Genomic DNA, 13,268 nt, shown 5'->3' with positions numbered 1-13,268 from the left:
ATGTGCGATGATCGTCCGCAGAGAAAGTTAGAGGAGCCACAATGTCGTGAACGTTTTGTCACACAGTCCACAGCGTTGCAGCAGTCAACATACACTTTTACTCGATTACGCTGCCGCGCGATGTATAGCCTGCAGCTGCTGAAACTACGGATAGGGTTAAAAAAAAAAACACATCTGATTCAACTACCATAGTTTAGACACATGATCTATTTAAAAAAAACAACAGAGAGCCAAGACAAACATGGACTGTAATCACCTTATAATCAGTACCAGTATTGGCTTTCCATTAGTGTTTTAGCTTCAAATAGATGTGTTTTAACATTAATCACATTTCCAGTGAAACGGTTCAGTGGGGTTATACAAGAACTGAAATTCTCGGAAGAGGAATATATGTTTCATAAATTGTAGTAATGATCTTCCTCCACGTGGTCCAGCTGCCCGTTTTCTAATCATCCTTTCAGACTCATCTGTAATAATGGCTGTCAAGTAGAGGAGCTCTTAAAATCAATTTACAATCTAGTTCTCACAGCACCCGGAGAACAAGGGAAGAACAGAAAGGGTATCACGAATTCCACGAATGGTATTACAAAAGCTAGTGTTTAATGGACACTGAAAGCTCTGTACTTATACTTTTTAAGTCCCTTTAAGGTCAGTGTGAGAAGGACTAATCACCTTGACACGGCTGATGCGTTTCAGAACTCCTGCTTCAAAATACATGTCATCACAACTGGACCAAGACCAACTGGAGGAGCGATGTGATCAAAACAATTGCTTAAGGATGGTCTTCGTGTTTGAAGAAAAGAACATTGACCTGATGAATTATTTCTATGTGGTTTCCGATAAAGTCAAATTGCCACATTACTATTCCTCTGTCACTTGTATAAAGCTGAATTTTTGCCTGTTTTTCCATTTAAAGTTGAACTTGATACGAGGTGTCTGCTGCATCAGCATCTTTACTGTCTGTGTTTAGGTTCTCCAATTTCCAACTAGTTATGAGCTCACAAATCCTGCTTGTAAGTCCAACCTCTGAACCTCAGGTGAACAGGGACACTTTACATTTCCAGCATTTGAATCTAAAAAAAACAGTAGTATCAAGCGCATTCGGTACATGACACAACAATGTGCAAGAGAAGTAACACAAATCTGACTAAAATGTGCTCTTGGCTCCTGATGTGTCTCTGGATAGAAGGTGCGGCAGCACAACCGGGGTAAAGAAGAATGCACGCAAACAATATCAGAACTGCCGGTGTTACACACTGATAGAGCTATATTCAGGTTGATAGAAGCCGCCTCGCTGTTGGTGAATTTACCCTCCACTAGAGAAATCGATAAGAGTAAGAAGAGACACTGTGTGTGTGAGAGAGAAAAGACCTTGGCTTCAACTCTGTTGATGTAAGTAACAGTAGAGGAGTCAAAGGGGTTGAAATCTAAACCATTCCCTGAAGTTGCATGGCCATTCTGTGACACCCTGTCCTTTTGTTTTTGTGAAAGCGTGTGCATGTGCGTCTTTAATATTTAAACACCAGTAATGGAAGACCACTCACTCTCTATGTTTGTTTCTCATTTATCTTTTCACCTAAACCTTCCTTGTGGTTTGACCTATTCAGGAAGCCCCATGTTTTTTTAATTCAGGTTGCTGTCGGACTCATTTAAGTGAAGCAAAAGCTGCTTTTCCATAATAACAATTCCTGCAGGTTGGATGATTTTATCATTACTTTTCCTGGTCAATGATTTCAAAATGCAATTTAATATATGTAGTTAACTGCGGACCCACTTTGTGATAATAGTTACAGCTCAACTCTGAAATAATATCAGTGGTATATAAAATAAAGCTGAAGTTTTAATTGTTGTGAGGGTAGCCCGGGTTAAACCTGACTATATCACCATGGTGACCAATGGCAAACTGCTTCACCGAGGTTATGTTCAGTGTGTACATGGAAAATGTGTCTACTAACACATAATAGAGCAGAGGTTATACCAGATTTCAACTAATCACTGTTTTTCATACTCGACTACTGCATGTGGTCATTAGCTGGTGGTTTCTACAAACCTTCTGCTTAAAGGTTGCAGCCCAAAAATGTCCCAGACAAACAAACAGCTTTTTATTGGATGAATGATCCAGAGGATTACTTTTGTATGAGTCTGTGTGTTGCACGGGTCGTTCATCTATTAAGTAACTATCAGAGGCAAACAACATGTCAGCATCAGAGTGTGAGTTCGAGTTACAAGTAGTTAGTAAGTGTAAGCTCCAATAAGCAATGGCGATATCAAAAATAAACAGCAGGATTTATGTCTCTGTATCCTTCTTTTGGCTTATTTACAGCAATAACATTAAAGAAATTTATATTTTTCTTTACAACAGCAGCATTTGGTCCGTTTTGTGTAGAAAAAGATTGCATTGTGCTGGTTTTAACTTCACAATAATGACATTAAAGTATATGAAATGAATTTAAAAGGAAAGGCATCAAAGGAAACAAAGCTCCTCCTCCTACGCTGTAGGCACAACATAAAAGTCACGTTTAGCAACTACCTCAAATCTTTTTCTTACAGTTAAAATCCCAAAACTGTGAGCAGCACTGGCCATGAAAATGGATTCTGCGTGTTTTGTGAAGGTTTTTCATGTTTACGACAGAAGTGTATGTGCACTGTAATGCCTCTCTGCATTCCCATTATCCTGCAGGAGCCTTTGGCTGTTGCAAGGGCCTCATTTCCTTAATTGGCCACACCAGTGAGGCTGAGGATGTAAGGCAAGCCTGGTGAGGCCTCTAGTGGTCTCCATTCCTCTTTCTCATCATGCTCGTCCTTGCTTTTATCAAAAAGCAAGCATGGTGTGCTCCAGCAGCTAGATCTGTGAACCCCCTGCAAGACTCACCGGGTATGCCGTTTATCCACACCTACGCAGATGTGGCCAATTAAGACATGAAGGCTATGCGCCACACAAAGACCCTTTAACTGCTACTGTAATGACAGTGGGGACACAGAGTGGTGTGACAACAACATTAAAAGGCTATAAAAATACACATCAACACTGAAGATCAGTTTCAGAGCAGACAATAAAGAAACTCATCACTAATTTATCTCCCCTCACCTTTTCTGCTCATTGATAAGACATGAACCTTAACAGCTCGTTACCGTAGCTAGCGGCTGTACTCACATCCTTTAACACTGAATACGAAGACTCATGAAGTGTTTATGTGCGAGCAAATGCAGTTTAGAGCTGAATGATGACTCTGAACCTGTAGTTTAACTCCGGGCCTCAGAATGTGACTGTTTACCTGTCTATCAACCTCTACTTGGAGTCCGACAGGGTATGGTGGAATCAGATTAATCAGCCTGTTGTGGAGAAACGGAGGCTGATGCTCTATCAAATAATGCCCAAAGCTGGGATAGAGTGCATTTAAGAGTCAGTGAGACTTGATTTCCATCTGTACTTTGAATGATATTACTGACTTTAGCCATGACTGATTCTCAGGAGATTAACCAAAACATCTTAGCTGTCAAATTCAAAGAAAAAAAAATATAAACCAGGATAATGCAGTGCTTTGTGTACTATAATAACAGTACAAATATGAATGTGTGAAGCCACAAATAGTTTATTTTGAGATCTTTTCAAGAGAAAGTTGTAGCAAGGATGTTAATATCTATTCAAAGCATCCGTCTTCATCACTTCTTGTTTGTTTGCACATTTGACAATTTCCCATCATTATCTCACCTGTAGTATTGCAACACTTTCTCTAAATGCTTTGCTCTATTTCCTGGGAGTCAGAATGACTGAGGAGAAGAAAAAGAAGCTTGCTCGACATCAAAGTGTAGATGTGTAAATATGCATGCATTTCTTGCCCCGCATGTGAGATATGAATGTAGCTTTGGGCCACACTGCAGACTTCAAAGAAAGAACATGCACAGGGAAAATAAGCCCGAGGGCATCAGTGCATGTGTAAGTGTCTCTTTATGTTTGTGTTTTTATTTTTTTTGTGCCCAACTGTGAGCATGTGCATGTATATGGGTTTGAATGTTTTTTTCTTTTGGTTTCCTAACAAGAGAAGGAGCCTCGTGAGCAATCGGACCAACAATTCCTTCCAGGACAAAAAAATGAGCCAAAAATGATGCCAAATCGAAATCAAACCCAAATGAACCGGGCATTAGAGACACGTTGCCAAGCTGTTTGGACATCATAGAAAAAAAAGAAGAAAAATTATGTAATCAATTTCATTATCCACATTGATTTCATCTGATCAGTATCTCTACTGTGTGTTGGTGTAATTTACAGTTACTTTAGTTTCCCCTGTCTGTTCTGCTCCTCTGAGTCTGTGTGAGACAAAATGAAGAAAATGTATCCTCGAGTTTACAACTCGTTACATTATTGGATGTATGAAAAAAACACTCCATTTTTTATACTCGATTTATCCAATTAATGGGTATGGGATAGTGTGGTAGCCTATTCCAGCTGTAATTGGGCGACAGGCAGGGTACACCCTGGACAGGTCACAGCCTATCAGGGCTTAGGCAAAGTCTAACAACCACTCACACTCACTCCTAGGGTCAATGTAGAATGATACAAGGCTCCAACCTCTGCCACTCATTACTCCATTTGGTTCCCACTTGTTACATGATTGATTTTAAGACTTTGATGGTTTTTAAGGCTCTAAACGGTCTGGCTACACTCTATCGAGTGGGACTTTTATATCATTATACTCCAGCTCGAATACTGAGGTCAACTCAGCACGTGCTTTTTATTGTTCCAAGTAACACTCACAAAAAATAGAGGTTATTGTGTCTTCTGCAGTGGCTGCTTATAAGTCAGACCTTTGAAACTTTCATATTACTATTGGAGACTCAGCTCTTCTCACCGGCATTTCATTTGTATAGAGCTGGATTTCATCTTTTCTTTTTATTTCCATTTAAATCCCACCTACTTTGTCTTATTATGTTTTTATTGCTTTATTGCCCTGGGTTTGTTGAAATTTTACTGAACAGCTTTTTGCTTCAACTCCTGATGTTTAAAGTGAGCTTCATAAATAGAAATGCCATTTACTTTTTTAGGTTCTCCATCGTGGCAACATTTTTACACACCAATAGTAAAGCTGTAAAAACATAATGTACACATAAAGTATGCTTGAGAAAAATTGATTTAGCTGTTAATAGACATTGAGTCACTGACACTCACATTTATGACGACTTCTAATTAAGTCTTGCATAATCCCTCTCCCTTTGACACGGGCTCTGTATGAACCAGCTTTACATCTGGTAAAAAAATAAATGTTTCATTTTCATAAACCTGGGGGGGCTACAGAAATCCAAGATGGCGACAACCAAATGACAACGCAGAATTACTGACAGATGGCCCAACATGATCGCAGAGTGGCTAAAATCACCTCAATATTTTAGTCCCCGGTTTGATTCTTGACAGGACGGACCTTTATCTGCAAGTCCTTTGCTCTCTTTCCTACATGTCTTGTACATTTCTATGAGGCACGCTGAATAATGGCAAGAGCTGGCGACAAGTGTGTTTGCCCCTTGCTGACTGGACTTACCTGGCTACGAAGGACAGATGGATGAGAGTTATGGTGAAGGTGAGTTGTGGAGCTGGTTGGTGGTGCCTGCAAGCTGGATGCCCTTTGATGTTGCAGTCTGACACCGTTACTGGATTCAGTGCAGTCAAAGTTGCTCTTCCAAACCATTACCTGCAAAGAGACGATCAATTAATTCTGAAACAATACAGGTCAAGAAAATTTTTACAAAAAAGACAGAAACAGTTTCAGAAACAGACAGAAAACAAACGGTGGAGCTTAGAGTGCAAAGTAAGAAGCCGGACCATTCATCAGACTATATTTAGTTTCATGTTTATGCTTAGAAAGAAGAGTCATCCATCACCTGTTCGTCAGAGCCTCCAGAGGAAAAGTACTCCCCCGTCCTAGAGAAGGCCACACAGGTGGCTGGACCCTGGAGAGAAGGAATATGAAACAGAAAGAAGGAGAATGGAGCGATAACGCAATAAACTCATGTCCTACTTTTTTCTAACTTCTGGAACAACAACAACAAAGAAAATGACAACAAAAACAATAATCCTTAAACTATTAGCTATGGAAGCTTTGCTAAAGTCGCAGGGGTGGGGGTGAAGAAATACATTATTCAAGTTTCCATTCACCAGCAAATCAATTCTGAAGTGACCTGAATGAGACATTTCAATTGACTGATTTAAAGGAAATTAACCAGGCTGCATAATGTTGCAAGAGGGTAGCGGTACAGGCCGAAAAAATACCTGTTCTAACTAAAAAAAACAACTGCAGTGGACATCCACAAGAGCAAAAAGGAGAGAGAAGTACTTTAATGCCTGGGAATGTAGGGAATTCTATTAGATCTAGGAAGATGTCCGTGAGTTACGTGAGTTTGTTTGCTGGCTCAGATTGAAAATTGATTGAGTCACATCATTAATTCTCACAAAATGAGATACAATTTGCATAATAATTTCCATTTTCCCCAATGAGCAGCAACTCTTCTTTATAACCGGCGAAAGACAACTCAACTTTTAAGTGCATTAGCATTAGGGTTTCCCTTCACCTTTTCTTATTCACATTCTTATTCTAAATGTGAACCAAAACTAAAATACACTACAAGTAAAAATGAAAAAACTCACTCAAATGATAGACCAGTCAGTTAAAAAATAATAATAAAAAAAAATAATCAGTTCATCCACTAATTTGGTAACTGCTTGATTGTGAAAGTTTTTTGGGTTTTTTGGCTTTTTATGACAAACAATAGCCTGGCTAAGCTACTGAATTGCAAAAACTTGCTGCTTGTGTTTATTTTGTGATAAATAACGCATTCAGCTGTTATGTCAGAGAAAACCAGGAATTTACATATGTAACCTTTAGAAGATTTTCAGCCCATTCATTAATTTCCAAGCCATACATACAGTAACTTAAAATAGCATAAATAATTATAATATATCTTCTTTGCCAAGAAACGTCCTTAAGATCTACATGTTGATATAAATAGGGGGGGATTTACACTTTACAGATGACTGGAACGGATCATACAAACACACAAGCTGGTTAAATGTGTGTGTTTGTGGAAGATGGGTGGGTGTGTGGAGCTGCAGAAGAGCAATCGATAACCAAAAGCAGAGACTCAGGTGGGGTGAGATCACACAGGAGCCGAGCCAGAAATTCAGAAGAAAAAAAAGAAAAACAGGGCATGTCAGGACTCTGGCATACTGTACGTTGTGTTTGAGTGAACGTGCGTAAACTTGGGACGCAATCCTAAAACTCAGAAATCCTGCTCTCTCTTGTTTTTCCACTTCACAACCCTCTGACTGCATGAGAAGAGAAGAAGAAGGGAAGAACAAACAAAAGACTGGAAAAGAAATGAACAGGGTTGCTGCTGAGAGGGGGGAAAAAAGGAGAGCCGTGTCCTGTGGCTGGCAAGCAGACAGGCTGGTTTGGGTGAGGAATGGTTTCCCAGAAGCACCTGAGAGAAGCAGACAGTGTAACTATGGCAACGCGACGGCCTGACAGACAGCATGTTCTGTCTCTGCTCTGACTAATGCCTGCTGCCAGGCTGGCACTTGCCACACACACACACGCACACACACACACTTTGACACAGCAATGAACCTAACTAGCACATTTTGTCTTCTGATAAATGAACAGGGACTGCAAAAAAAAAAACCAGACAGACAACATATGTGTTACGTGAAAAAGAACAAACAAAAATGATTACATACATTCACTGTTTTTATTGTGGTACATGGTTATGCTGTTATTTCTCTAAAATCTCCCATCATCTGCAGTTATAAAATGTAATTTATTTATCCCTAATCCACATTACATATTGCATCTTAATCCAGTTGCTCTTTCATGAAACAGTCTTAGAAAGCATGTGCAGCAATTAAAAGGGGACATAACATTAAAAAACAAAACAAATAAATGAATAAATAAAAAATAAAAAAAAACACTTTGTTTGGGGCCCCAGGTCAGATAACAACTAGCCATTCAGAAGTGCAGGGGATTTTTACATGACGCGCCGAGCTAAGAGGCGCAACATTCAGCCTCCTCATCTTTCCAGCAAATCATGCTGCTTTCAAAACTCTTTAGCAAGTTCTCATCAGCAGATATATAGTTCACTTAACTTAAGAAAGAAGTTGGGTGAAAAAACTTAAGAAAGAAAGAACTGATCATTCCTCTACCAGTACTTTATCCAATGTTTTTTTTTTTTAATAAATAACAGCAACAAAAATAAGCCATACCTAGTACCTTTTATTACTTCCCTGCTCGAAAATCTGACTTCCCAGCCAGAAGTCGATCAGTCTGAGCCCCTATTTGTTATCGAACACAATAATCATGAGCACAACACTGGAACCTGCCTTTAGAAAAACTCATTTGGAAACTAAAATGTTGCTCATATGAGCAACTAAACATAAAGAAATGAACCAACAGTGATGCCCAGGGCTTAATGAGCATACATGCAGCAGAGGACTTACAACATCAGTCCTTAGTGCAGTTTGGTGTTTACCTTCTCACGCAATGACAAATATACCTGATAAGCACCATAATGTTAGGTAATTCACAGCACTGTCAATAACCACTTCTTGACCATTTGTAATAGGACCCTCAGTCCAGAATGTGTGCATTACTAATGCATTACTAATGAGCTATTGTTCAGGTTCATGTGGGCATCATTGCTGACCTCAACACATTACTCAGTGCATCCAGGTATCCTTGTGCTGACAGCACTTTGAGAAGCTATGGCCTGGAGGTCTATAGTGTGTCTGCAACCACCACAGGGCATAGGAGGTCACAGAATGCTGACTGAGTTTTTATGACCCTGTCCATCATTCTGACAGACAGAGAAAAAGCTGTAAAATAAATTCACATGCAGCAGAGTGACATCTTTTTAGTGACGCTTGCTAGTAAATGTCTTAAATCGTTTCTCACTTCTCATCATCACCCATTCCTTGCTTACGTGTCAATGATGCATTGTATCTTATCTGGTCCACGGGGTTTCAAAAAGCTGTTTGGACTTACTGCTCAAGTTGTTGGAAGAAAGATTTCAGAAAACATTGGGAAAGTCAGATATCTGACAGTGGCACAGAGACAAACTAACCTGAATCACCACAGTTCACCCCAGCCAGGTAATATCCTCCTGAGGCTAGGTAAACAACATGCTTGTCCAATCCAAGAGAACAACATTTATCTGTTTTCATATGAAGAGCAGGCATGTGGGACCACACGTATACACAGTACAACACATGCTAGCAGACACATAAACACATTAACCTACACACCCACACTGAACAGATGGGGGTCTCTCCCATCTCTAGATATGCGACAGGAGAGACAATTAGCACTCTGAGTGGTCCAAGCACCAACAGATTGGTGGTGATACCACAGAGCCAAAAAGAACAACAACAGAAACTGAGACAAAGTAGAAGAGATGAAAAATCTGGAGGCAGGAAGAGAGAAAGAAAAATGCTTTTTTCAGCTGGACAAAGAGATTCATCTTGGCCAGCAGCTAGAGAGAAACACAGGTGACACATACATAAACGACTAAATGAGAGACAGGCAACGTGTGCAGGGGGATAGATAAACAGATGGACCACATGTGGTACTGGCAAGCCACCGATTTCCACAACTAGCCAGCAAGCCAGTCCATCAGCTGTTCAAACAAACAGACACAGTCAGTGCGCCGTCCGGCCAGCCAGTCCAGCCAGCCAAAATGTGAAATGTAGGACATAGAGGGGAGTGAGGATCAAGAACAGAAGTGAAAGAGGAAAATGAGGATGATTGCGGAGGTGGCTCGGAGGAGGGTTCGCTGAAGTCTGAGGAAAAAACGACAATACAGAACCAGAAAGAAGTAAGAGAAGAAAGAGAGCGGATCCAGAACGGGAACGGAGGCAGAAACACAGTTCTGTTTCCTTCCAGCATCCCTGAGATGACTCATTGTGAGTGGGCTGACTGCTCGCCAGGCAAGTACTAAAATACACCACATACAAAAAAAAAAGGCATCATAGGCACACACTTACACACACTTTAGACAATCAAACACGCACAACGGAGATGTCAAACACTCACACGTAGCTGTCCACTCCAAACTCTCTCTGCGCTCTCTCACAGAGAAAGGAGGACAGACGTGACCTGTCCAGGTCATGACCAGGCACAGGATATCACAACGATACTTATGTGTGGTGTGTGTGTGTGTGTGTGTGTTTCTACCTGGTGTCCATGCAGTGTATACAGTAGCTTGCCCTCCACAAGATCCAGTATTTTCATTGTGGAGTCGCTGGATGCAGTGATTAGGAAATCGCCAGAGGGATGGAAAGACAAACTGTTCACCACCCCACTGTGGACTGGAACACACAAACACAGAGTTAATGGCAGGACTTGAAACGGACATTTTCATGCTGAAATCCAAACTAAAAATCCTTCTTCAATTTGGGACCAAGAGTCGGAAAAAAATCCAACTGTTTCTCAAGGAAGGCTGCTGAAAGGGGGGGGTTCCTATCACTAACAGACACTGTTCTACATGCAGTATCACATGTTCGCCTCTGTAAAAAAGTGGGAAAAAAACTTTATTATGACAAAAGAGCATGAAAATCACTATCAACCACTTTTTGCTCAATGTTAAGTGTGTGGTCCACAAAACATCTTGAAACTCTCATTGTGCTCCAGACATGTTATAAAACACATAAAAACGGCATTTTTGCTTGACTTGAGTTTTTCAGGAGGCACTGAGCATACTGCGGCCTTACTGAGAAACAAAATGAATGCATTGAATCATAAAGAAGGTAAAAGTTAATAAAAGCTGTGCTTTGTTTAAGTACTTATTTCTTCCTCCATTGTAAGTCAGTTTACGAACATGTAGCATCTTTCCTCAATCGTACAGCTTCCAGAAGCAAGTCAATAAACGGCCAGCTCTTGTCAGATTACAGCTTTAGGGCTGAGCCTGAACATAGCGTGGACCTAAAGTGGTTGAGCAAAAGATGATATCTAATGCCCCCCCCCCCCCCCCCCCCCCCCCTCAAAGTTTGGAAACTATTACATTTACTGTCATTCTATTTGAAATATTGCAGCACAAACAAAATACAAAAAATAATAAATCACACAGCTGAGATCATGGAACCATAAAATGATTGGTAATTTGGTTTAAAGACATAATTGATCAACCAGTTTGTGAAATTAGTTCATTCTTCTTCAGTCAACCAAACCAAGTGTCAGAATATCAAATAAAAACATTTGGCTTGTGTGACTGGTCAGCCTTTATTATTGATTCCAGGGCATTTTGTTTTTCCTCTTTTTACTGGAAGAGGGAACGGGTCAGTTATTTAAAAGCGACTCAGGTAATGTTGTCCGCCATCGTGCTCGCAGACATCCCAACGGGGTGTTTGCCACTGAAGTGCACGACTGCACTGCGTCTCGCTGCTCCGGCCATTGATTATCGAAAAAGACTTGATCATTTTAACACAGGCTGTTACATCGAGTAAGGTCGCCTTTAGCAAGTGATCAGAACGTCCCCCGTCTTCAAATTACTCTGCCATATGTTGAACGCTATCTATCCAAAATGAGGACAGAGCACATTTAGCGAGCCATGGGTCCCTCTGCTGGCTTACTGGTGCAAAGGCATACTAATACCTCCCGCTAAAAAGAGCTGCTGAATAGCTGCAATGAGCAGAGAGAAAGCAGGGACGTTGTATTGTCTAGCATAGGACAGGTTAATGCAAGGACTGAGAACAAGCTTCACACCTTGTGCTTAACAAACCCATAGGAATTAACCACAATACTATAAGCTGGGACAGCTAAAAGCCAACAAAGCCTCACAGCAACACCTCTGAAAGAAGCAATATGGGGGTTTTCTAATGCGGCAACTTAAACCGGACATGATGTACATTTACCTGCAAGTGCTCCTAATTATGAACAATTCCCATGGGTAACCATTTACCACACAACATTTTTAACCACAGTTTGTCACTTAGAGGAAGCCACACTGGAAAAACACAGATGTAAAGTGAAGCTGAGGGAAAGAGAAAAGGAGGAGGAGGAGCTTTTATCCTCGTGCTGAATCTACTCAGGCAGATGTGATTATCCATTATTAGATCTCACGACTGAAATCCGTTTAGGAGAGATGATTAGAACAATCAGTCTGAGTGGCACACTGACAAAATGACATCAACATTTGGTCTTGATTACCACTCTGATCATGTGATTCAAATCTTAATTTCACTGAAGCATTATTTCCGCTTGCTGTACATTTAATCTGCATTTGAAGGAGAATTCTTACTTTGGATTTATTGTATACTTAAATATAAACCGATACAACAACAACAGGGCACAATGAGTTGATAAACTGTCTGTCTAAACTGAGAGTCTAAAAGCATTATGTTACTCTATAAATGTCTTTATGAGCGATGTGGCTGTGCTTAACTTATGGAAACATTAGTTTGGTTTTAAAGCTAAAAAACGTGCTGCGCCTGAATGTAAATTGTGGTTGTTGCTCCATCAGAAGGTTCATGAAGTGTCTTTACCTTGGTAGTGCTGAAGCATCTTATGGGATCTGATGTCCCACACCTTCACAGAGTTGTCAGTACTAGCAGCAGCAATGCATGTTCCACTGGGATGAAAACCCACGTGGTTTGCATAACTTGAAAGGAATAAAAAACAAACGCACAATAAGCCGATTTTAACTCATAAACTCAAGAGTCAAGGTGAACGTCGTGTGCAGTTTCCCTTTGACATTTGTTCTAAACAACAAAAGCTTGTGCGCGTGAGATGCATTCTCACAAGTCGAAATACTCTGAGAGTAGTGCAGCTTGGTTGGCTGAACATGCTGCATAAAGTGCAATAATATCACACATTTTGGTTCACAGGCTTTAGAAATAATGATAACAAAAATCTATTTGAAGCTTAAACATTATCGGAGGCTTTCAAATGAAATCTTCGAAGGAAACATGTGATTACAGATTTACGGGAATTCATCACAAAAGTCTTAACAGGGCAACACATGGTAAACAGATCAAAGCAGTCTCATTTTGCTTAGTTCTGGTTGACTGAAATGTTTCCAAATCATCATTCTGGACTTAAGTGCTCACCCAGCGTGTTCAAGGAAAGAATGAATGCACTCTCTACTGCTCTTGTCCCACAGCTTTATAGTCTTATCATCACTGGATGAGACAATCAAACGGTCATCTGGAGAAAACCTGCAACAAATGCAGGGAAAATCTTAAACAAAGAGCTGGGCTGGATGCTAAATAGATAACAAAGATGGGAAAAATG

The 13,268-nt window shown here is 40.4% G+C and overlaps 1 protein-coding gene across 1 annotated transcript in view; it reads right to left on the bottom strand.

Annotated features, from left to right (window-relative positions):
- The window catches only part of poc1a (POC1 centriolar protein A), a 37,460-nt gene that overhangs the window by 19,296 nt on the left and 4,896 nt on the right, over positions 1 to 13,268 (bottom strand). The window contains exons 5-9 of the mRNA XM_072381875.1: positions 13,085 to 13,192; positions 12,521 to 12,636; positions 10,215 to 10,348; positions 5,875 to 5,943; positions 5,535 to 5,684 (exon numbers count right to left, since the gene is read on the bottom strand). Of these exons, the coding sequence (XP_072237976.1) occupies positions 5,535 to 5,684; positions 5,875 to 5,943; positions 10,215 to 10,348; positions 12,521 to 12,636; positions 13,085 to 13,192 (577 nt within the window). The remainder of the gene's footprint in view (positions 1 to 5,534; positions 5,685 to 5,874; positions 5,944 to 10,214; positions 10,349 to 12,520; positions 12,637 to 13,084; positions 13,193 to 13,268) is intronic.

This window comes from Leuresthes tenuis, unplaced genomic scaffold (genome assembly GCF_036924035.1).
Source record: "Leuresthes tenuis unplaced genomic scaffold, fLeuTen1.0.hap1 SCAF_3, whole genome shotgun sequence".
Taxonomy (NCBI): domain Eukaryota; kingdom Metazoa; phylum Chordata; class Actinopteri; order Atheriniformes; family Atherinopsidae; genus Leuresthes; species Leuresthes tenuis.
The sequence above is the reverse complement of the archived record's forward strand: the minus strand, read 5'-3'. Positions and strand labels throughout refer to the sequence as shown.